General features: G+C 42.4%; 1 protein-coding gene across 1 annotated transcript in view; it reads left to right on the top strand.

The window, feature by feature from the left end:
• BOD1L1 (biorientation of chromosomes in cell division 1 like 1) overlaps nucleotides 1-26,338 on the top strand; it is a 2,284,811-nt gene that overhangs the window by 2,076,028 nt on the left and 182,445 nt on the right. Inside the window, exon 12 of the mRNA XM_044062584.1 lies at nucleotides 12,209-12,373. Within this exon, the coding sequence (XP_043918519.1) occupies nucleotides 12,209-12,373 (165 nt within the window). The remainder of the gene's footprint in view (nucleotides 1-12,208; nucleotides 12,374-26,338) is intronic.

Raw genomic sequence — 26,338 nt, 5'->3', positions numbered from 1 at the left:
CGTTTAAGTTAGAGGACCTAGTCCTTCCCTTGTTTCCTGTCAGGGCCGTTTGAGTTAGAGGTCGTTGTGTGGTGTCTGCAGTTTATTTATAGCTTTGTTGCTGGTGTCGGTTTTGGCTGTTGTGTTGTGTCTAGTGTCCTGCCGATCATGCCCAAGGATACAAAAGAACATAAGCCTTCGAGCTTCAAGAAATGTAGTAAATGTGGGTATAAGATGTTGATTACTGATGGGCACTCTGTGGGGGATATCCACCTTCAAGAGTCTTGTGAGTTCTGTCAGGCATTCAGTCCTCATGTTCTTCAAGAAAGGAGGAACAAACTAATTGTGAAGGGATTACTGAAACTCTCCTTCGAGGAAGATTTGTAGAGGTCTTCTAGTGCTAAGTCCTCTCCCTCTAAAAGAGACAAAACCTCCGAAGTAAAAAAACGATCTCCAGCTCCGTCAGTCTTATCGGAGCCTTCGGAGAAAGTTACTAAGTCTACAGTGGCATCCTCGGCTCCACTTCGGTGCCGAAGGAAGTTGATGAATCGACAGAACCTACATCGGCTCCCAGCCTCTCGGAGCCGGTGACGGAGATACTAGCTCGGAGCCGGTCTCCAGGTTTTAGACCGGTTTCTCCTCCTCGCAGGTCTCCTTCTGAGAGGATGGCTAGATCTCCTACCTTGTCCTCTAGGTTCTCCAGGACTCTCTCTGATGTGGATGTGGATAGAGTGGTGCAGAGACTGCTCCAATCACCGGTGCTGGCTAAATTGCTTTCGGCTCCGGAGCCCATCACCCATCCATCATTGATAGATCCTCCGAGCAAATCTCAGCCTTCAAAGCCAGAGTGGTTGGCGCCGTCTGATGCTTCTAAATCGGCTCCAATAGCCCATCCTGGCTTATTGGCTCCAATCTCAGCTCTGACCCTGTCGGATCCATCCACAGGGTCCAGGACTCATGGTTCCTCGGTCGGGCCCGAGGGGAAGTCTCGGGATGCTCTTTGGCTCCTAGCCTCCCTCTCGGTGGTTTGGCTTGGGTGAGCCTGACCTTTGCTTCGGCTTCGGACCTTGTCCCTTCTGCTCCGAGATCTTCCACGGTTGGTCGATCTTCGGAGCCCGGGGGACCAGCTTTCGAAGTCATGTGGAGCGTGCTGGCCAGGTCCTCAGCTGCATCATACAGCACTGACACTCTACCCCCTCCAGCTCCAGTATCAGTCTCTGATCGCCCTCTGTCCTTGGACAGCGGAGACCCAAGGCCTCAGGATACCTCCATGAGTGGTCCCCAATTTTCTGAGAGCCCCCCCAGAGTTTTGCCTGAGGAGCCACCCAGAAAAAGAACTTGCAAGAGTTAGCACATCGATTTTTAAGAATAAGGGTGAAGCGCAGAGCTGTAGTAACTACAGAGGGATTAAATTGATCAGTCACAGCATGAAGTTATGGGAAAGAGTAGTGGAAGCAAGGTTAAGAAGGGAGGTGATGATTAGTGAGCAGCAGTATGGTTTCATGCCAGGAAAGAGCACTACAGATGCGATGTTTGCTTTGAAAGTGTTGATGGAGAAGTACAGATAAGGTCAGAAGGAGTTGCATTGTGTCTTTGTGGATTTAGAGAAAGCATATGACAGGGTGCCTAGAGAGGAGTTGTGGTATTGTATGAGGATATTGGGAGTGTCAGGATATGTACGAGGGTAGTGTGACAGCGGTGAGGTCTGCGGTGGGAGTGACTGATGCGTTTAAGGTGGAGGTGAGATTACATCAAGGTTCAGCTCTGAGCCCTTTCTTATTTATAATAGTGATGGACAGGTTGACAGATGAGATCAGACAGGAGTCCCCATGGACTATGATGTTTGCAGATGACATTGTGATCTGTAGTGAGAGTAAGGAACAGGTGGAGGAGACCCTGGAGAGGTGGAGATATGCTCTAGAGAGAAGAGGAATGAAGGTCAGCAGGACTAATACAGAATATATGTGTGTGAATGAGAGGGAGGATAGAGGAATGGAGGGAGTAGAGGTGGCGAATGTGGATGAGTTTAAATACTTGAGATCAACAGTTCAAAGTAATGGTGAGTGTGGAAGAGCGGTGAAGAAGAGAGTACAGGCAGGATGGAGTGGGTGGAGAAGAGTATCAGGAGTTATTTGTGACAGATGAGTACCAGTAAGAGTGAAAGGGAAGGTCTACAAGAGGGTATATGGGTTGGAGACAGTGGCATTGACAAAAAGGCAGGAGTCAGAGCTTCACGTGGCAGAGTTGAAGATGTTAAGATTTGCACTGGGTGTGCTGAGGATGGACAGGATTAGGAATAAGTATATTAGAGGGTTAGCCCAGGTTGGAAGGTTTGGTGACAAAGCCAGAGAGGCAAGATTACGTTGGTTTGGACATGTGTTGAGGAGGGATGCAGAGTATATTGGGAAAAAGATGTTAAGGATGAAGCTGCCAGGTAACAGGAAAAGAGGAAGGCCTAAGATAAGGTTTATGGATGTGGTGAGAGAGGACATGCAGATGGTTGGTGTGACAGAGCAAGATGCAGAGGACAGGAAGAAATGAAAACATTTGATCTGCTGTGGCGACCCCTGACAGGAGCAGCCGAAAGAAGAAGAGGAAGCACATCGACTCCCAGGAAGAGTCTCTCATGTCGGACACTGACCTCGAGGAATCAGAGGGGTCCCCAAGTCGTCCTCTGAGGAAATCTCTTTCGCTGATATCCTAGAGATCTTGAAGCAGAGAGGCGAATGGCCCTCTAAACCCCCCCCCCTCTAAGGAGGAGTCGGTGTTCCTGAAGGCCTTTGGGGCTTAACCCTCCACCTCCTGGGTTCCTCCACCCTTCGACGAAGTCCTGGATCTGGTGTGTCGAAGGGTGTGGGAAACCCCTGACACTGTGGAACCAGTCCCCAGGAGACGCAACAAATTTCTGTCCACCCCCGCTGACAAAGAGCTTCTTACGAAGGGCTTTCCAGTAGATGCCATGGTGGTGGCAGCGGCCACCAAGAAGGAACTGGCTGAGACTTCATCTACCATCCATCCCCCTAACAAGGAGTCTAGGACCATGGACCAGTATGGGAAGCGTATGTTTTCTTCAGCGGCCTTTACTCTGCGGTTGCTGAATAACTTGTCACATTTTACACAGCTCCAAAGAGATCTCCTGAAAGAGCTTGGAGATTCTCTGCAGGATAACATTTCCGTTGCAGTGGCTCAGAAAGTCAATGCTCAGATGTCTACCCTAAATTCTATTGCTAACTCCTCCATTAGACTGATCTCTTACGCAGCCGAAGGAGCGAGTAGGGCAGCGAGTTCTGGAGTTTCTCTCGGGAGGCACTCATGGATGCACCTCTGTAATTTCGCAGAGGCCTTCAAGTCTGCATTCACCAATGCCCCGTTTGATGGTTCCTCGTTGTTAGGAACCAAGGTGAAGGACACTCTCACTAGGTGCGAGCAAGAGGGAAAAACTCTGTCTGCCGTGGGAGTCCATTTTTCCATGCCTTCTAGACCTTATCCCAAGGTTCAGAAGAGTGGGAAAATGTGGTTCAAGAAATTGCAGAGGTTTTTTCATGATGCACAAAGTGATTCCCCCTCCAGAGGCAGGGGAGGGGGTGGTAACTCAGGTAGATGCCACCCTAGAGGCAGAGGAGGCCCACGTAACCAGGGTGACCGCGACTCCTTTCGTGGTTCTCCCTACCAGCGCTCCTGATGGGAAGCCCGACTGCATGTCTCTCGAGCCAGTCGGGGGTCGCATTTCACTATACCCAGAAGCCTGGCAAGACACCACCCAGGAACAGTGGGTATTAAAAATAGTTTCCGGAGGATATCACATTCCCTTCTCTTCTCCTCCCCCACCGATCAAAAGAATCCCAGATGTTCCACCCTAGCAAAGGGATTCCACAGCTTCAGAGGTTATAAAGCTGCTAGAAAAAGGAGCCATCCAGCATTTCCCCTCAGACCAGATCGGATTAGAGACTTACCCACATTCTTTTTGGTGCCAAAAAGAACAGGGGACCTGAGACCCATCTTGGATCTCAGATGCTTGAACCTCCACGTGAAGAAGTCCAAGTTCCGAGGGAGGGTGGCCTAATGGTTAAGGTGTTTGCCTTACAAACACAAAGTGCAGGGTTTGAGTCTCACAAGGGATAATTGGCTAGGCTTAAAATGGCTTGCAAGGGCAGTTAGCCTAGTACTAATCTATGAATCTATGAATCTATGAATCTATTCTCCCATTGTTGGGAAAAGAAGTGTGGATGTGCTCCATTGACCTCAAGGATGCATACTACCATATAAAGATGGACAGGGCATCCAGAAGTCATCTACGCTTCCGGCTGGAGCCAGTCATTTTCAATTTCGTGCCCTGCCCTTTGGTCTCACCACAGCCCCCAGGGTGTTCACCAAATATATGGTAGTGTGGTGACGGCTCACTTGAGACGTCAGGGATTCCAAGTGTTTCCGTACCTGGAAGACTGGCTCTTTCTGCCACCACCAGGCATCAGCTACTACAGATCAGAAACACCACTATCAAACTGTGTCAGCAATTTGGTATCACTCTAAACTGGGAAAAGTTTGCCTTGTTGCCCTCGCAGCGTGTCACCTTTATAGGCGCCAAGTTAGACACCGTGCTCATGAGGGTGTTTTTACCACAAGAAAGGATTCAGTGTTTGCAACAACAGGTATACGCATTGCTCCCTCTGAAAAAAGTAAAGGAAAAAACGGTTCTCAAATTGTTAGGGACGATGGCTGCAACAATTCTGCTGGTTCTTATTGCGCGGCTACACATGAGGCTCCTTCAGTGGCTGCTCTTCCCCCAGTGGTCTCTACAACATCTTCCGCTTTCTCATCTTATAACGATCACAGACAAGTGCAAGCAAGATCTACGCTGGTGGCTTCACACCAGCAACCTCGATGCGGGAAAGCCCTTCGTCCTTTCCCCTCCTGTTGCCACAGTGACCACGGATGCCTCCCAGATTGGATAGGGGAGAGGGGGCATTATCTCGGAAGGACAGTCCAAGGCACGTGGCAGGAACACAAGATACATCTGCATATCAATATCTTGGAGATGAGAGCAGTGCTACTAGCGTTGCAAGCACTTCAGAGCTTGTTTCCTCTCGGGACAATTGCGATCCACGCAGACAGTATGTCGGTGGTATGGTATCTGAACAAACAGGGAGGAACCAAGTCATACCTCCTTTGCAGAGAGGCCATTCGAGTGTGGCAATGGGCAGTGTCTTCCCAACATTTTGTTGTAGCAACGCACATTCTGGGGAAGTCCAATGTGATCGCCGACAGGTTAAGCAGAGCTATTCTGATGCCTTACGATTTGTCCCTGAACAGTCAGGTTGCGAAGCAGATTTTCTGTAGATGGGGTCAGCCTTGCTGCGACCTATTTGCCAGTCCCCTCAATACCAAGTGCAGCAGCTACTTCACCCTTATCCCCCCTCAGGGGGAGTCACTCAGGGACGCTGTAGTTTACGATTGGCCCTCCGGTCTACTTTATGCCTTCCCGCCTGTTCCTCAGAAAGCGCAATCCTTGGGAAGCAGAATGATTCTGATTGCTCCACACTGGCCTCGTCAAATTTGGTTCCCCTTTCTTCATCCCTATCTCATTGACGCCCCCTGGATTCTGGACCCACAGCCAAATCAACTGACTCATATGTCAGGGCAGTTCCATCCCTCTCTTCAGACCCTCCGGTTGACAACCTGGCTACTCCAATTCCATCACTAGTCAGTTTTCATCATATTTCTCCGGAAGTGGTTCATATTCTGTCTTCTTCCCATAAGCCTTCGACCAGAAAGATTTATTCCAGTAAATGGAAAAGATTCTCCATCTGGGCTCATGCAAGACAAATTGATCATTATACAGCTCCAATTTCTTCAGTTCTGGAATTTCTCTCCATGCTTTTCGGTCAGGGGTCAGCAGCCGCAACCATTAAAGTCCAGTTGGCGGCTATTTCCACTTTTCACTTCGCTAGTGAACCCAGTCTAATGGCGCATAGACTTTGTAAGGCATTCTTGAGGGGCACTATGTTGCTTCGCCCTCCAGTCTTTGACCCGGTAATGCATTGGGACCTAAATTTTGTGCTACATTGTCTCACTTCATCCCCCTTTGAGCCTGCAGCTACTTGTGAATTGAAATATTTGACTTGGAAGACAATCTTTTTGGTAGCCATCACTTCAGCTATATGTGTCTCGGCGCTCCAAGCTTTGTCAATCAGACCGCCTTACTTGATATTTCACAAGGACAGGGTTTCCCTCAGACCAAACCCTTCCTTTATGCCAAAAGTGGCTTCGGTTAGTAATCTCAACCAATCCATTGAACTGCCTGTATTTTTTCCAGAGTTTTCTAATAAGACAGAATTTAAATTTCACCAGCTGGATGTTCATAGACAGTTGCGTTTTTATTTGCATAGAACGAATGGTCTTAGAAAATCGGATCAGCTATTTGTCTCATTTTCAGAAAATAGGATTGGGTCTCCTGTTTCCAAAGTGACCTTGTCTAAATGGATCTCTAGTTGTATTTCCTTCATTTATGCCTCATGTGGTAAGGAGTTACCATTTAGAGTGAAGGCTCATTCTGCCCGATCGATGTCTACCTCTACAGCATTTCAGACCAGGATGTCTATGGATGATATTTGTGCTGCGGCTACATGGGCATCTCCTCACACCTTTATTACTCACTACAAATTGGATTTGATATCCAGAGGCAGATCTTCCTTTGGTTCCAGAGTGCTCAGGAGTATTTTCCACCGAGTCTCCCAGGGTTCAGGTGCTGGGGACGCTGTCCCACGGTTAAGAATGTAGGCGAGATTGGACTACATAACAACAAAAAGTTATGTACTCACCATAACGTTCGATGTATGTAGTCCATCTCTCCGTACATTCTTACTTACCCCCCCCCCCACCTTCCCCCATCGTGAAGGGCCTAGATGTTAGTTCTGGTTTTAGTACTCCTTTTATTATTGGAATATTTTTCCCTCTCTATGTTTTATGTGTATGGAAGGTGAGTGATTGAGCTTGCAGCAAACAAGATCTGGCGAAAGGGAGCAGTGCAGCATGGGATACCTCTTAGCCCAACCAATTGAAAGAATTCGAGCTAGAGTATGTCCGAGTCAGAGCCGAGGTTCGGCTCCGAATCCACGGGTAAGAATGTGAGGTGAGATGGACTACATACATCGAATGTTATGGTGAGTACATAACTTCTTGTTTTTTATTTTTTATATTTTTTTTCCCCTAACAGATGTTTGTTTTTCAATTGAATTATATATATATATATATATATATATATATATATATATATATGTATATATATATATATATATATATATATATATATATATATATATATATATATAATATGGATCTAGGACTATTGAACGAAAATTCAATAGTCCGAATCCACATTCATTGAACACACTTTACACCAAAAAAAAATAAAAATAAAAAAAAAACACATAACTAACATTTACACAGGGGGGCACCCCCCACACCCCCCTACTTTTATATTCTCACTCCAAGATCACACTACAGTGGGGAAAAGGGAATATTCCCTCATCCCTACTGTACTACGATCTCAGCAACAGCCATTCCCCAATGATTTTCCCTATATCTTATCATACTTTTGTGAAAGTGCTTTTTCGGTAAAAAGCACTTTCTTGAATGTATGATCAGCGGTTTCACTTTCGGCGAAACTGCCGTTCGTACATTATTATGGATCCCATATATATATATATATATATATATATAGATATAGATATATATAGATATATAGACACACATGCACACCCCTCTCTCTACGTGTGTTTGTGTGTGTGTGTGTGTGTGTGTGTGTATATATATATATATATGTACATATATATATATATATATATATATATATATATATATATATATATGGGTCTACTTCTATTCGCTGACAGCCCATTTCACTGAAACCCATTTAGTTGACAGCTCATTTAATTGACAAACATTCTAGGTGGGGGGCTGCGCCCCCCACACCCCCCCACTGTGGGGGGCTGTGCCCCCCCCCAACTATATATAACAACTCCACAGTCGCACAACAGTGGGGAGGGGGGCAAAACCCAGGTTTTTGCCTTGAATACTTTTGTCAATGAAATGAGCTGTCAACGAAATGGGTTTCAGTGAAATGGGCTGTCAGCGAATAGAAGTAGACCCATATATATATATATATATATATATATATATATATATATATGTATATAACATCACTGTTCTAGGTAGATAATGTTACTGATTTATGCATATGCATGTTACTGATCTGTATGTATGAATATCCCTGTCTGTAGTTCTCACCAGATCATGGATGAAGAGAGTCTTTAGACCACTTCACTTATTTTATTTAACATTTGTTAAATGGATAAACTAGTTGAAAGAGCCAATGTACTTGAACTTCTGTTGATAATCTTCCTGAACTGGTAACTCCTGTAACCCATTTTAGCAGCCCAGCTAAATGCAGGCAAGCAATTTGTGCACCTTGTTTTCTTTTGCATCCTAATAATTCTTGTCATACTCAAACTGGGGAGCACATCTGGGGTACAGGTTTACAGTGAGTCTCTACCTTATCTCAGATTTCACTCCAGATCAAATGAAAGAGAAATTGGTGTTCCTCTTTGCTGTAAGAGCCTTCAAGAACTCTTTAAAGAAAATTGTTTTTCAAGTGATGATGAACAGTACTTTAATTTTTGGCTCATAAACAGTCAGGAAGGCATTCATACAGTCATGCCACCTTTGTAGAGTGGCCATGGTTCTGTAGAACCTACCTCTGTTTGTTAGGCCTCAGATGATACATGTGCATATAGTATAAAGAGAAACGTAATTTGAAATGCCTTGGCAGATTTCTTAAGCCTAGCATTTCTTTCAGGTGATACATATCAGCTGAGTTCATAATTGTTCATTCTTCTGATGTTGGTCATCATTGTTTCATAAAGGGACCTGATCACTCCCTATTTCAATGTCCGTCTCCCAAAGTTGAGGATGAAGGAGCAGAATGAAACCTTGGACATGGCAGCTTCTTTATGTTTTTCTTCCTGTTCCTTTCATTCCAAGAATTCTTTTAAAAGCAAAAAGGTAAGCGGTCATCCTGGTCCTTGTGGCCTAGACTGCTGCGGTTCTGCTTGCTTTTAGAAAGTGCAGTCAGAGTTTCTGAGCTTGCCTGTTAGAGAATCTTGTACATTATCAGTACAGGATTCTATATACATTCCTTCACATTCATCATCTAATAATTTGGCTTCTGACCAAAGAATTGTTTGTATTTGAAATGGTATGTCAAGGGGCTGGAACCAGAAAGTCATGCTTATCTATAAATATCTGATTTACTGTTTGGTTTGTAGGTTCATAGGCTTACAGACTTAGGGTGGAAGAGCCATTGTGACACTTAGCCACATCAGCCTCATTCTGATAAGACTGGACTAGTTCACTCTGGATAGGAGAGTATTTGCATTAACAGCAAGCATATATTTATGGCTACCCACCAGATGGTGAGGTTTGTTTTAAGGATTTTCATTGAGACTCTGTTCCAGAGGTACAGATGTATTGGGTAAGAACCCAGTCATGCTAGTTGGTATTATTGCTCTTACAGTGGATGTATATATCCTTGGAGCAGGATTTAGTTGAGCTGTTTGATCAATGAAGGTCAACTAGATAAAAAAAAATAAGGAGTCTTTTGTAGCACAAAACTCTAGGGAGTGATCACTTATCGGGAGCATGTAAGAGATTAAGTAGAGGGAAAGAGGTCTTGGTGTTTCACAGTTGTTTTTAGTAGTTTGTATGAGAGATGTTCTCTGTAGGAGATTTTAAAGCCTGATAATTTGTGCATGGTGCTTAGAGAGGTTCATTGTAAAAGGGACAATTTATTTAATAATGAGTCTTTATGAGACAGGAATAAAGGGTGACAGACATCCTTGGTCCTTGAAGAGATGCTACAACAGATAAGTTGTATGAGGCATAAGTACTTTCAGACTACAACATTGACAGGGTGGTTTCTGACTATAAGTGTGACATGATGGTTGAAAGGGAACCTCACGGTTAGCATACATTCCCAGAACTCTAATTGCAAGGTCTTTTTTAAGAGGGTCCCAAGTGATGTGTTAAAGGGAAGGGACAGAGGGTAGGTGACTTAGCAAATCTAATTATGCTGTCCTTGTTCAGATTTAGGGTGAGCCCATAATTAGTGCAACAGGAAGAGGTCTGATCTAGTCCTTGCCTTAAAATTAGAGTACCATGGGTTGAGCTGACAAACAGCATCCAGTTTGTCGTTGTCCAAAAAGATGGTTTCCCAAAAACCCTGTATGACTAGTTTTACCTCTGAGAAGTGAAGGCCAATCAGGAAGGTACTCAAGATTAAACCATATAGAAGCCACTAGTAATGTTTCTAGAGCTAGAGGAGATGCCTTCTTCTTGGACTATGTGAGTTCAGTCTTTAGCCAGATAGCTGTTTAGGAGACAACATAAATGTTTTAAGTTAAGACTGGAGAGTTTGTTTATGGTGCCCGCAAAATGAGGTCTAATGCTTCACCAGTCAGAGTAGTTGACTTCAGATGAGTAGCTCTCATCTCTAGCTTCTGTGACCTTGTCAAAAAACAAAACAAGTTGAGTAGCATGACTTCTGTTAGCAAGTCAAAACTGATTGTAATTGAGGGTCTGAAGGTCACCTGTACCGTTGTTGAGTAGTGTAACAATCTGTTTCATAACTTTATAGATAATTCTACGGAGATTGATAAACCATTAGATACCGGGCCTGTTGTGAGGCCGCAGAATTATTATTTTGAATAAACGGCATGTAATCTTTTATATCCAACTGAGTTACCATCAACAGAGACAAATAGAACCTTAATTTAATATGCCGTCCAAAGCATGGTACTTCATCTTCCCATTTATGCTGTATTGGCATGTCTGTGTAAAACATGAATCCATTTAGTTAGTGTGAGATTAGACCCCATAGCCTTATAATCATCCCTATATCCAAGGCAGATATGCTGCCTTCTAAGCCTGTTGAGTTCAGACTTTATTTATTCTTTTATTAAGACTCGTTGTTCTACCTTGTCAATTCATTTTCTTTGGTAACTGTCCCTGACATCAAGAATTAGAGTTAAGCTGTTTATGAAAAATTCTTATACCGCAGGCATCTTAAAAACTGTTTGTCCCTCAATGGACTTGAAATGTGTGTAAGAGCAAATGGCATAATTTCCCTTTGAGACCATCTTTTTAATTCCCTTCAAGACTTTGTACTTAGAAGTGATGTTTTCATGCTAGTAGTCACAGTAGGCAGGGGAAGGTATAAAGTGCAAGCTTAAAGTTTTTCAGAAGGATAGAGTCTGCTTGTCTACAAGTCCTTCTTTCTAAAGTGGTGCCTGAAATAGCTGTCGATCTAAAAGATTCTGTTACCATCATTTTTATCCCAACCTCAAAACCTCGGCGAAGGGTTGTTATGCTTGATGGATCCCGGAAGGCAGCAGTAGTTGTGTATTTTACTGATGCTAAGATATTTGAAAATCTGATCGGCTTTGTGTCATTTGCACAGAATAGCTTGGGGGGGGGGCCTTTGGGTAAAAAAAGCATTTCTAGTTGGCTATTTTTCACCTTTTGAATCTGTCTTCAAGTTCATCAAGGGTCCTGTTACAGTGTTTAACATCAGGGAGTAGGGGGCAGCATTCACTTGTCTTTTGTAGTTTATCAGACAGTGAGATTTGTGTGGTAGTAATCTGGTCTTTTGTGCTCAGGTTCAACAAACCTTACAAATTAACTGTCTCTGTACAGCTAGAGAGAGAGTCTCACATTTCTTAATGGATAATTATGTTGGGCCACCCATATAGCATGGCTTTGTATCTTGCTATTCTCTTCGTATGTATGGACTGCAAATTTGGAAAAGGAGGAAAATATAGTTTGATATTTCAAGTTCACACAACAGTAGATGATTGACTTCATTGCCATTAACACTGTATCGTGCAATAGATGAAGAGATCTACAACAAAGTGCTGAAAATGGAATGGGCATAAGATTTTAGAAAAGTCCTGCTTTTCTGAAAGAACATTGTGTTTTTGGCAGGCTGATAATGGACGTGGTAAAGGTGCAGGAAATGTGGACTTTAGTCACGTACCTCTGCCATAAAGATGTATTTAGTGGGAAAATTTGGGCAGAGATTTCATTAATCTGTTGACAGATTGCTTTTGTTATACTATATTTGTCTGTAATAATTTGTCAAAGTTGTTAAAATATATTCTTTGTTTTCTAAAATTAGAAACCGCCCAAGTACACGCGCTGTTGCTGCCAAACTCAGTTCTGATGCACCCAGGTCTCGAGAACACAGGTCACTGTCAACAGTAAAAGAAAGGTCATCATCATCATCATCCTCTTCATCTGAAACCAGAGTTGCCAAATCCTCTCAGCCAGTCTCATCTACAAGGTACGTACAGAAGGATGTGATCTCTGTTTTGCATTTTCATCAATATCACAGCACAAGATATATGTTATAAAGATTTTCAGCAGTTCATCTTTTGAGTCTGTTATCACTAGCAAACATTTAGGACCATTGTACTACTTAAAACATGAAGACTTTTCTAGAACTCACTCTGGCTCTCATCTAAAGCTTCTGTGACCTTGTCAAAAAATGAAAACGGATTGAGTTGGTATGACTTGCCCTTAGTGAATAGAAGCAGCTTTTGGTTAAGTATGGTGATCAATCACCTATGCCATTGTTAATTAGTTTAGCAATGTGTTTCGTAGCTTTACAGACAGTGATAGCAAGACCAGTAAACTTGTAGGGGTCGGTTGTGGGACCACAAAATTATTTTTAATGTGTGCCATGTGATCTTTTGCATCCACCTGAGTTACCACCAAGTGAGACAAATGGAACATCTGTTAAATATACCATCCAAATGATGACACTGTACTTTGGGTGTAACAGTAAATCATAAATTTAGGTTTACACATGTTCTTTTCTCTTTCCTGGCCATTAGCAGTGCTGTTATCTCTGTGGAGGCATGCAGTGGTTTTCTGCCAGCATTCTGTGAACATTTCTTGGTGTGAGATGCACTGACATATAACCCGAGTTGTTAAGAACCTTCTTCAGTTTTTAATTTCATCTGCAAAGCAGCTCACACCTTTGGCTGTTCACCATTTTATGAGATCTTCACTCAAAACTAAATTAAATGTTCAATTCTTACTAGGCTGTTGTTTTATTTTCTGAAGTCATTTTTTTCATTATTTTACTTTTTAAGAGGCATAGTAAGGAGTTTGACACAAAACAAGAGAAACATGATAAGTTAATGTCAACAAAGGTGAAATCACTAAAGTTATCAGGAAGAGTTCTTAAGAAAATGTAAATCCTCAAGTTCCATCTTCATTTTTGAGTAGAGTAAGAATCTTCAAAAGACACAGCAAAACAGGGACTTGAAGTCATCATCAAAAGCCCCAAATTATTTTGTCTCTATGAAAAAGAGGAGTAAAACCTTGATTGCAACCCTGGATTGATTGATTATCCAAGCAGTGGAGGAGCTGATTTGGGGGGGGGGGGGTGGTGAGCAGCCTACATTGGCTTACCCTTTATTGGAGAAAGTTTGGCAGCTAGGTTTCTGCTGTCCTGACTTCCAGAGAGACTGGCTGTCGTAACTGGGAAATAACTCCAGAAGCTGTAGGGGTAGAGTCAGAAATGTGTACACCAAGCAGTTTAAAGTTGATAGATGCATATGTGGGAGCATGTTTGTGTGGAGTTGGAGCCACCCTAACAGATGCCAGCGAGTTTTGGTATCCAGGGGTACATAAGTACCTGTGTGTGCTTGTTGTGCCTGATTTACACTTTCAGTTCTTTGTCTCACTTTTTGGAATAGCCTTTGTACCAAAGATATTGACAGTCTAGCTTCAGTTAATAGTTAGATGCAGACTTCAGGGCAGCCACATTTTTCCATGTATTGGGTAATTGTCTTTTCTTTGCAGACTTCTTTGCCAGCTGTCAAACATCTCTAGCAACTATTTCAAAACTTCTACCCAATGTGACTTTTCAAGTCAACTTTGTCTTCTGTCATTGTTTCCCACAGAATGACTTTAATTGGATGTTAGGTGTACTGTACCTTAGGAAGAGCTTTCTCCCGCTAAAGTAGATATGTTTCAACAGTTCTTCCTGGGTTTTTCCAGCCATACTCAAGCTTCAGCAAGGGAGTTTCTCAGGATTTTAGTTTAGATGGTCATACTGCCTTTTTGCCAGAGTACACATAAGGAAGATACAGTAACAGCACAGAGCAGTTTGTACTTGACATCTACACACATTGACTTTTCAGATCACAGTTCTGGGGGGTTGTAAAGAAGGAGATTGATTGGTGGGTAGACCAGATAGTTTGGAGCCCAGGTATACCATTCTCTCTTCCAGTCCTCCCACCTGTCAGTCACCACAGATGCTTCATACCTAGATTGGGGAGAGTTTCAAAAGGGGTAAAAGTGCAAACTCTGTGGAATTTAGTAGACAGACTGAAGCAAGTAAAAAATCAAGGTTTTTATCAGTAATCAATGTGTTGAAGACAGTGAATCAAAAACATCTACACGTATACATAGAAAACACCACAATGATATAGTAAATAAACAGTGGGGGGGGGGGGTGTGCCAGATCTTGCTCTCTCTCCAGACTAGCTGTAATGACCTGGGAGGTAACAGTTCCTGTCTCTTCATGCTTCATATATTCCTTCAGAGCAAAAATTGGTTGCAGACAAGCTCATTAGGACCAGGACACACCACAGCAAATGGAAACTTCATCATGGGGTCTTCCAACAATAAATCCCACTGTGGGGAACACTTCAAGTAGATCTGTTTGCCTCCTTTCAGAACAGACAACTAATGAAATTCTGCTCCAGGACTCCTTGCAGACAAGCCTGAACAACAGTTGCATTCTCATTCCCATGGGCAGGAATGTTTTTTTTTATTATTATTTATTGTCAAACTGTTCAGTCAAGATACATTCATCAGCCACTTCTGCTTGTCTACATTTGGATCCTCCCCTTTCTAATAATGCCCAAGTTAAATAGTTTCTGAAAGGGGTTTTGCGCACTCTGCTACCTACAAAACAGGTGACACCTCTTTAGGATCTTAATTTTCTGCTTGAAAAGCTTACTCTGTTTCCATTTGAACAAGCTGGTGAGGCTGATTTGAGGTTCTTAGCATGGAAGACTGTTATAGCATATACTAAAAGAGTTAAAGTAATCTCAGAATTTACTTTAAGCCAGGCTATTTATTTCCCAGTCTTCTTTCTTAAACAAAGAACAAGGGAGAAATGATTCTTCACTCTCTCTCTTTCTGTACACAGGCAGCTCAGATAGTATCTATACAAAACTCCGCCTTTCAGAAAAGATGATCAGCTGTTGTCTTCCTATGAAGGTGTGAGGAAAAGACAAGCAGTCACAAAGTTAACTATTTCTAAATGGTTGTCTCATGCCGTTACTTTTTGTTATACTCACCACAGGCCATTCAGCTAGGGAATTGGCTTCTTCCCTGTTTTTTAAAGGGATGGATTACACTGTAAACTGGATTTCTTTTCTAGGTATAGGGCAGGCTCTCCTGGTACCATTCTCCATGGACTCCTGGAGTCTTAGTTACTGGCCTTCTCTGTTTTTTCCTTTTCTGAGTATGCTAGGGTAATTTACCTGTGTAGCTTAGGCTATTGCAGTGGTGATCTGTGTTTTGAACATAGTACAGCCATATATGTTTTAATAGATCATCTTTGCAGTATATGTCCCTTCATCCAGCACTCTTTTTTTTTTTGTCTGCTTTTTTTTTTTTTCAGGATGTGATTGTTGTTTCACCCTTTTCTTTATATAGTTTCCTGTTGACTTTGTTTCATAGCATAAGTTTTCAGGTTCTTGGTTACCTCGTAGGCAAAAGCTCTGAAGCTTTTGCACTCCAAATGCCTTTTATTTGGAGCTCACCGTGAGCTCCTGACAGATGGAGAGCATGGAAGAAACCCAAAGCTCAGTGAAGCTGGCCAATGTGGGGGGGGGGGTGTAAAACCCATGCAGCTTAGGCTACTGCAACAGTGATCTTTTACAACATCGACTGTTGTGGTAAGTTTAATTACACAACTGTACTTTCTCTGTTTTGGGACTCAAAGTTTGAGAATATATCACAGGCAAACAAGTGACAGTCTTTTCTAACCCACCAACAGGAAAGAAATTTAAAAAAATGATCTTTATACAAGTCAGATGCCCACCAAGAGGTTCCTTTTAGAGAAGACTTAACCACAGCTCATCTCCCCAGTTCCTTATACCATCAACACATGCTTAATGGAATTTATGTCACTACCTCGTGCTGTAATTATACTTCAGTAATACAGGATTGTACTGCATTGTATTGTCTACGGAAATAAAGCTAGGCAGAACCTAAACGTGGTCCATGCAGATCAGCATTCTACCCAAGTTAACGCATTCCTTTGATGTGCATAGACAGCTGAGATTTTACTTAAATGGGGCAAAGCATTAGAAAAAATCTGATGGTGGGTCCCTAGCACCCTCCTGCCACACCCTGTGATGGATGGCTCCTTCTTCCAGCCCTGGTTGTAGGTTCCCTCAAAGTCAGTCATGGATTCACCTGTATACTAATTAGCAGTGTAGATGTCAAATCTTGATTTTTTTTTTTCGTTTCACGTAGTCTTCTCAGTGTTAGGGGACAAACCAGTTGGCTCAGGAGCTAGCTGCACTGATAACACTTGGCACATACATCACAACATGCTTTGGCAAGGGACCCCTCCCTCGTGTGAGGAAACTTCTAAGAAAAAAAATGCCCAGTTGTGATTGGTGGAGAGGATGAACCTAGCTGTTGGCCTACCAAAGAGGGTTTTTTTCTTAAACTAGCTGATACAGTAAGAATGTATCGATTCTGCGTCTGTGAACATATTCCAGTTTTCAGACCAAACATCTTCCATAAGAATGCTCCTACATCCATTGCTAGTAAAAGCATATTAAACCATCATAGCATTCCTGCTTCTTTTTCCAAGACCTGCTTTTACTTCCTGGAGAAGAGGCAGGATTTACAGCACTTTCTTAAGTGACAGAGGTTCAACCTAGCCAGTCATTACAGGTTTAGGGAGAAGTTGGTGCCCTTTCTCACTGCTGCAGTGTAGTGGCAATGGAAGAAATCCAGCAAGAGGGATTGTTAGAGGGATCCCACTCACAGCCCCAGGCTAAGCTCAGAGAGAAGGATAAAGGTAAGATGTTAACAGGTCAGTCAGTGGCCAAAACATCTTTCTGAGTCTTTGTGCACCATTTTGCTGGCCTCAGCTCATCAGAAAAAACGTAGTAGGTGAGAAGCTGCCCTGACAGCCATTTGTAGGAGTGGGTCTTTGGGTATGGAAATCGCACATCATTTACGTGAACGAATGGCTGTCTTGTTGCCTTATGAGAAATGGGCTCTTCATTCCTTTAGTGCAGGCATTGAAGTTGTCATGGACCCAGGGAATCTGCTTTAGTTGCTTACTAGTGAGAAACATGTAAGCTTTTGAGAAATTCCTACACCTGCTAGGTGTTTCCTCATCCACCTCGTATCTGACTTGTCTTTGCTGCTGTTTGCTTGGTAAGGCATTACAAAATGATTCAATGAGTGCACCATTAGAGAATATAACATGATGTTATTTCTTTTGCTTTCCATTTTTCAAACAGTACTTCCTGTCATGAACTAGCAATTGTGTGCCAGCCCTTTTTACAGGCTGTGATTATTTTGTGAGAAGGATGAAAGTCTGCTCCTCGTGGAGCTAATGCAAGGAGATTTTTTTTTACCAATCCCTCTAATTTCCTATTGGTCCTTGTCACCGAGAAAGACAGGAAGAATGATTTCACTCCTGCAGATAGCTCCCCTCAGGATGATCCTTATTTTGGGGAAATCTTTTGCACTCCTCCTTCCCTGTCAGAAGAGTCTGAGTGTGTATTGCAGGATAAGGGATAAAGATTCTACATCAGTTTGTCTTTTGATCAAATTTTAAATAATGCAATTGTTTTTAGCTTGAAAGTGCAAAAATGCCGGTGGTTCAGCATCTCAAAAGGCAGTTGTGATGCACAACTCCCACCCCCTCCCTGCATGTCAGGATAAATTCATGCATTAGTTCTGTGGTACAGTACTGGACTGGCAGACCTCAGTACCTTGCCAGTCTTCCACTGGGCTTGGTGTTTAAAACTGTGGATAGATTTGGTAAGAGGGTTTTTTTCAAGACCTTAAGCTATCTCACCTGTCCGGATCCCCGATTCTTCCTGGTGGGTCAGAAACTGGGAAAGATGTTACAACTCCCTAATTATGCAGCCAAAAGTCAATGGGGAGAAAAAATATTGGAGTCTCTTGTTGCCCACTGCAGCTGTGAATGCTTATGCTATGGCTAGGGCAGCAGCAGTTGCTTTTATTTTCCATTCTGCAGGAGGTCTTGTTTATTGAAACTTCCCTAAAGTTTACAGAAGAACTCCAGAAAAGAAGAAAGGAAGGTTTTGCCTACCAAGAGTAACCCTGTCTTTATCCATTTCACTCAAATAATCCTGTAGTTCAAATGTTAGTGCCCTGTGTTCCTTCTTTTAAAAGGGAAAGTGGTTGTATTCTTTGTCTGATGAAGACAGACAGTACAGACCAGTGGTGGCTGGTGACTTCAAATTAAAGTGGGACTGTAGGAGGCAGCTGAATGGGTGGGGGCCAATGGGAAGGGGTGTGGGCAACTAGAAAGGGGTGGAGCTATGCTAAAAACCACAACTGAAACTTTAATTAAATACGCTGCCCTGGTGCCAAACCATCATCACGAGAGTCCAATCAAGACAAAATGAAGTGTAGAAGAAAAAATATTTCAATGCATTGGCTACATGACAACTTACTTAATATCTAGATGGAAACACAAAGGCTGTGAGGCATGAAAAAATAAATTACTTTTTAAATACATTACTGGAATGCCAGTCAAAATCAAGTATATAAAAAAACAAGCAGCACACCACTTCTTGCACTGCAGTTCTAATTATAATTTATATTCAGCTTTATAAAATTACCAAGTAACATGCTGAAAGTAGCAATCTCTGTGATAACCCCACTTGTAAAAATGTTTCTTATCCAAAAAAGACCGACTGCCTGACAACAACTATCTACTTGTTTCATGGGTAAGACATGATCAAAGTAAAAAATGAACAGCAAACAAGAAACAAGCTCAAGATAAATTGCTTAAAGGATTACTGCATACGTTATGGACCACACATGATAGATTGGCATTCTGTTTAATTTACGGGTAAAGCCTGCAAAGATGACTGCAAGTCTCCAACAAATGTAATGAGCTTCTGAAAATACTGTAATCTTGTCCTTTATTACAAATACTGCATATGCATTTCAATGTCTAAGGCTTCTATGTTATCTAGTTATGTAAATATTCTCTGCATGGCAACAATGAAAAGGCTTTCAATGTTTGTAATTCTTTAACAGTATGCTTATTAAGGCTTACTTGCATCTTACAATCTCCGACAAGCTTACCTGATGGTCATTAAAGCATTGCTACTTAAACACAGAGCAACAGGGCACTGCGACAGCATGCATTTTCTGAATAATAAGGAGCATAAATCAACAGTATAAAAATATGACAGAAAACCAGAACATTCTGCAAAATCAAGGACAGATGAAAAGTCATGGTCATACTTGTGGTCTACCTTGGATGGGGGAATACTCTGCACAACTTACATAATTATATGTTACACTACATAACTGCTCCTTGCCTTGCTTGGACACATTCAGAGCCACTACAGTGGGGAGTAGGGTGCAACAAGTATGTCACAATTTGAAATGTCTCTGGCGGACGGTGATGGCTTTGACACTCATACCTCTCAACCTCAGAGCAAGAAATCTGGACAAAGCCATGCATAGAAGTGGGACACAGGCCCAAAAATAAGGAAAATGTTTAAATATTTCTCTTATAAACTTAGAAAGATAATGGAATAGTAGTAGGTCTTGCATTAGTATGAATTTTCTGAAGGGTATGAAATCTGAAACTCAAATGTCTGCCATTATTTTCTAACTTCAATCTTTAATGAGTTGCCACTAATTTGCCAGAAAAAACACAATTTTATGAAAAACAGACCAAGAATGTGATGCAAAAATATAAAATTGCCACACAATACAGCTAGGAACCAATCAAAGAAGGGACACCTTTTTAATATTAGTACTGTTAACTTAAGCAGCTGACAAAATAAGAGCAGCTACATGCATTTCTGAAATAAAAGTAAACTATAACTCTGATCATTACAGTTATTTATAATTGTAAACCCTCCACGTTTTCTTCCAAAATTGCCATGTCACGGAGGGATTATTAGGGGGAGAGCAACATTTTGAGCCAAAATTGGGGAAGATTGAGAGGTTTAGATATTCCTTATTCTATAAAGTGATTTATTTGCACATACCTGTCAACTTCTTAATGCAGGAAATCTGGGCAAGGCCAGATATATTGGGAAACATAAACAGTACTAAAAATTGCTCTTGTATAAACTTAAGACAGTTGATAGAATAACAGGTCTTGCTTTAGCATGCATTTTTCTGAAGGTTATGACGTCTGAAACTCAATGTCTGTCAGTATTTAGTGACTTCACTCCTAAATGATTTGCCAGAAAACCACAAATTTTATGAGGAACAAACCAAAAATAAGAAGCAAAAATCTGGACAGTTGAGGGTATAGTTCAGCCGGGGCTGTCTGAGTTTGCTGCCCTTCCCCCCTCACAAACCCATGGTCAAATGGAGCCTCCCTCCTGCAGCCATTCCAATGTCCCTTTCCTTAGTTATTTCACCCCATTTACCATAAACATTGTAATGTGCATACTGCTTTACTTCCTAAGTGATTTGGATTTCATTTGAAAGTTTTATTTTGCATTTTACAGCACAAACCCTAATAGATATCTGCTAAACAAAGCAATGCAGTCTCACAATGAAAATAGACTTAGCATTAAAACTTCTCTGCCCTTGAAACTCACATTCATTGAAACAGAATTAAAACCCACATTCAAAGAAAATACATTTTGCCAGTGGCAGATAAAGATGAACTTTGGACTGTTTTCAAATCATAGGCTCCTTCAATACGAAACATACACGTGCTCTTTGATACTCCTTCCTGATTGCATTAAATTTTATTCCTTGTACAATACAGTACAGTTGTTAGCATTTTAAATTTATTGTTTTGAACATTTTTCCAGTAAACAATGAAACAAAATGCATGCATGCACCAATAATGACAAAACTGCCCAATTCAGAACATTTCCATCATAAAAGTCTACTCAAACTTCTCCAGTCCACCAGTTTCAGTAAATATGCACAATCTCTGAAGAAGTAAAAGTCATCTAAATAATTTCACATTAAAGAAATATGTAACTAATGAAGAGGTTGCTGTTAGCAAACAACTTTATATGTCATTGTTTCATCTACAAATAAAGTGCCTGTTGCCCTTGAGGAATAAATTGCCTGTGTTGCATTAAAAAATGATAAGCTAGTAATATCGCAATAGGGAATGGATGGCAAACTGATAACAGGTTCATAGTTACTAGTTATCTGCACCAAAATGAACTGCAGTATCCTCCCCCTTTACAAGGCAGTACAGTATCAGCAATGCATCTACCTAATGTGGGAGTAGAACCCACAGCCTTCTGCATCAAAAGCAAGTACATTAACTATTGTGCTATTAACAATGCAAGCAGACTCACCATAAGCAGCACTAAACTTTTGTTCCCCTGCAGCTCTCAGCTCCTTGTAAAAGCTACTCGACACTCAGCTGTATCTCTGAACTTTGCAGCACAAGAAATCTGGAAAAAGCCAAAATTCATTGGGGGGGGGGGGGGGGAGGCAAAAACACAAAAACCAGGGACACATTTTAAACATTGCTTGTATAATGTTGGAAAGTTGCTAGAATAAAATGCTGTGTTACCACCATACATTTCACTGCCAAGTCTTGAACCCAGGGGACTCTGTGCAAAGCAGTCAGAGCAGCATACCACTATGCCAAATCAGCTTTTTTGTGAAAGAGAGGAAGACTGAAACTTAAATGGCTAGCATTTAGTTAATTCAGTTCTCACCATAGCTGTCAACCTCTTAGCACAAAACACCAGAACAAAGCCAATAATGAGGGAATACAGTCCCCAAACATGTTCAGTGAATTCAGTTCTCACCATAGCTCTCAACCTTAGCACAAAAAACCTGGACGAAGCCAATGATGGGGTAATACAGTCCCAAAAATAGGGGCTCTTGCTTCTGGCTCCAAGCATCCGGGCGCAACCCGCTCCGGGGACAGTATCAGGTGGGGAGTTTGACTAGGGAGGTACACCTGTCAAAGAGTAATGCAGGTGTCCTAAGGTGAGCTCAGGGAGGACAGAAACCTCACATGGAGCAGAAGGGCACAAGCTCACTTGATCTTGATTTTCAGTATGAATACAGATTGTGAAAGCAGGGCCTCATGATCCTTCTGGCTTTTGGGGTTTTAAGCAGGAGGTGTCAGAAAAGTTACCACAGGGATAACTGGCTTGTGGCGGCCAAGCGTTCATAGCGACATCGCTTTTTGATCCTACGATGTCGGCTCTTCCTATCATTGTGAAGCAGAATTCACCAAGCGTTGGATTGTTCACCCACTAATAGGGAACGTGAGCTGAGCTTAGACCGTTGTGAGACAGGTTAGTTTTACCCTACTGATAATGTGTTGTTGCAATAGTAATCCTGCTCAGTACGAGAGGAACCGCAGGTTCAGACATTTGGTGTATGTGCTTGGCTGAGGAGCCAACGGTGCGAAGCTACCATCTGTGGGATTATGACTGAACGCCTCTAAGTCAGAATCCCGCCTAAACGTAACGATACTGCAGAGCCGCGGATATCCGGTTGGCCAGAGATAGCCGGCCGCAAGGTTGGCAAGGAGTGCCGCTCATCACTGGGTCAGAGATCAGACTGAAAGGGGCCGCCTGTCTCCAGCAGTGCACCGCACATTCATGGGGAACTGGGTGCTAAATCATTCGTAGACCTGATTCTGGGTCAGGGTTTCGTACGTAGCAGAGCAGCAAAAAGCTGCGATCTATTGAAAGTCAGCCCTCGAGCCAAGTTCTTGTATTTGTCGCCCTGTTAGACAGGGGTCCAGAGAAATAAATATTGTGGGAAGAAATATCCAGGGAATTGTTATGGCTAGGCTTGTATAGGCCCTAGGGCCGATAGCCTAGTACCAACATATGAACATATTTCAGATATCCATGTTATAAACTTATAAAATTGCTGGAATAAAAGGTTTTGTGTTACCATGTACTTTCTGAAATATATGAAGTCTGAAATTCAAATGCCTGTTACTTTTATTTAACATTTATTAACCAGGAAAGTCTGACTTGGAACAAAAGCCAATTTTCAGCAGAGCAGGGACAAACACTCCAGACACATGTCTTTGTAAGATGGGAGGACATGCAGACTCCACACAGAAGGCATTGCAGCCAAGAATCAAACCAGGGAACCTGTAGCTGTTAGGTAACAATGCTACTAGTGCACCACTGCACTACTGACTTTGCAAGGAAAAACAAGCATACAGAAACCACAGATTTTATGAGGAACAGAACAAATATGAGGCAAAAATCTGCAACTTTTTTACAAATGATGGTAGGTAGGGAATTCAGGCCCTTGCCACCTGCACCCAAGGTACAGAGTTCAAGCCCGAGTATTCTCTACCCACCACCATGTGTTCTTTAGTCACCAGTATATAGCAACTGGGGCATTACACACACACACACCTGAATTAAATCTGCAGCAGTCAGCAAGCACACACACACACACACACATACCTTAATCCGGTAACAGCATTCCTGAATCAAAGACTCCTTAACCTGCCCGCACAAGCCAATGGCTGGTTTCCGGTTCCCTGGCTCTGCGAGAGTAAGGTGATGCAGTCCAGAGTCCTTCCGTTCTGTTCGGCCGTCACCACACAGACTTCTGGGCTGCAGGGCAGAGATGTCTTTCTCCCCTATCCAGACTGCCTAACACAGCAGTCTGGAGTTCTGTGAGTACCAGGAACTCCAAGCACACATGTGTGGAGTTCCGGGATTCTTTTTTTTTATTTCTTTTCTTCTTTCCTTCTACAGGTGGGGGGGCTGCAGTCCTATAGCACGAGCCGCCCCTGGTACAGGCCCATGTTGCTCTTAGCTGTTTCACAAACACATGGGTATCCCAAGGTAATATTTCCCTTTTTTTTCCTGCAGTAAAAAGCTGTTGCCATTGGGTGGAAGCAACACTCTATTTTTGCAGGCATGCCATAGTGAAAAGCTTTATTCTTTTCCTCGTCTCTTCCTGAGAACATCTCTTTAGTGATAGTAGTAATCTGTTATTTGAGTGAATTTTTCTGTGTAAGATTCTTTGACTGTTGCTCAGTAAAGTTTGTATTTTATAGCATGTAGATATTTAGAGATTTTTATTTTAGATTTGGTTAAGACAGGATCCCATACCTCTCAACTGTCCAGATTTTCACAGAATATCCAGATTGTTTTGTCATATTTTTGGTCTGTTCCTCATAAAATGTGGTTTTCTGTCAAATCTTTGAGGACTGATGCCTTTAAATAATGGCAGACATCAGAGTTTGATTTCATGTGCTCCAAAGAAATGAATACTAATGAAAAACCTGTTATTCTTTTTACTTTGTAAGTTTGTAAGAGCAATATTTAAAATCTCCGCTAGTGACAAGCCTCTTTGTGAAAGTGTTCACCCCTGTCCTAACTTTCCAGGTCCTATCTGAGAGCCAGCTTACTATCCTGTGCTTAACATAGGGATTAAAGTCTAATTCCTTGAGTTTGTTTACAGTGCCCAAGTTCGGTAGTGTATCAAATGCTTTAGCCAGATCAAGGTAGGCAGTATACACCATGATACCCTCGTCCATTGCCTTGGTGACTTTTTCAAAGTCCACCAGGTTCAGTAGGCATGATCCTCCTTTGATGAAGCCAAACTGGGTTAGATGCAGTGTCTGAAGGTTTCTTATGTCATTATTAATCATATCCATGATAATTCTTTCCATGGCTTTGCATATGAGACTTGTCAGACTTACGGATGTCCTTCCATATCACTGTTGCAGTATTCCTAAGGTAAGGGATCTCTTGCCAAGGATAGCCCAGTGCCTGGCCAGTATGCCAAAGCCTTTAGTATCTACAGGTGCCATACATCACATGTATGTTCCCCTCATACAGTGCAGGACATAAAGGTGACATACAGCTTACACACTGCAGAAAGTTGCAGCCAGTCTGAACTCACTGAACATCGGTCTGAACACCTTTCTTCTGTACTGGTTACTGAACAGTTTTTCAGATAAGTGCACTGTTGGGGTTCTTCCTTGTTTGTCTGTTTTATTTTTAGTGTGGTTGATTTCATGTCATACAGAAAGGGAAAATGTCAGTGTGGGAGGCAGAGTCCCCATAAAGATCATTATGATCAGTGTCTCTTCTGCCTGGGTGCTTCCCACAACCATATTCAGTGTTCTGTCTGCCAAGCCTTTGTCCCCAAGATCCTGTGTAGTCGTCTCTCCTCCTTGTCTGTTTGAAAACCAACATCTTAAGCTGTTAGCTCAAGGTGCTATGGTGGAGTCTTCCCATCCTAAGGGTCAGCCATTGGCCAAGAAAAAACTCAGGTTTGATACGGTTCCTGTCCAACATCACTCAGATGTCTTTCCCGAGATTAGTGAAAGTCCAGAGGATCATCCATTTATTGCCTCGGATTCCTCTGCTGCAACCCCCGTCAGAGGCTGGTGTGGATCTGACTTCTCACATGTCCTTGGAGGCTTTCTGAACATCTGCTAATATTTGCAGGACCGAGGGGGATTCCATAGATCTTAGTGAGAAAAGAGATCCCTACTAGAATTATTGAGCATCGACAAGAGTCAAACCCTCCCAGGGTTTTTCGTAAGGGCATCCTGCAGAAAAAGAAACAGAAAACAGAAAATATTTCACCTGCAGTTAAGGATCCCCAACTGAAATGGCAGGATTTTACTCAGCGGTTGGTTAATGCTTTAATGACTTAAGAGCCTCCTCAAGGGGTCTGTGTGCCTCTCTGGTCTAGGGTGCAGGATTCCTCTGGGAGAAGTCATTAGCCTACTCTTCTCAGATCCCTTCCCTCTTGGACTATGGTTCAGAAGAAGAGAATTCTGTCTGTCCTGATTCCCCTTTAAAGGAACTCTCTTTTGGGGACATTATTTCCTGTTTGATGGAATAATAAGTGGGACTGTTCTCAATTTTCTGATATCCAGAAGAATTATTTTGAGCTCCTCCACATGGAGTCTCCGAAGCCTTCTGCTGATCCTCCAGTTCTGGTTGCCCTCCTGGCTACCTTTTCAGCAGCTTTTGTAGTACCTGATTCTCAACCCCTAGATCTTAAGAAATGTGACAGATTTTACAAGGTGCCTGAT

The sequence above is a fragment of the Protopterus annectens genome, chromosome 2.part1 (genome assembly GCF_019279795.1).
Source record: "Protopterus annectens isolate FY-2018-M chromosome 2.part1, PAN1.0, whole genome shotgun sequence".
NCBI classification, from domain to species: domain Eukaryota; kingdom Metazoa; phylum Chordata; order Ceratodontiformes; family Protopteridae; genus Protopterus; species Protopterus annectens.
The sequence above is the reverse complement of the archived record's forward strand: the minus strand, read 5'-3'. Positions and strand labels throughout refer to the sequence as shown.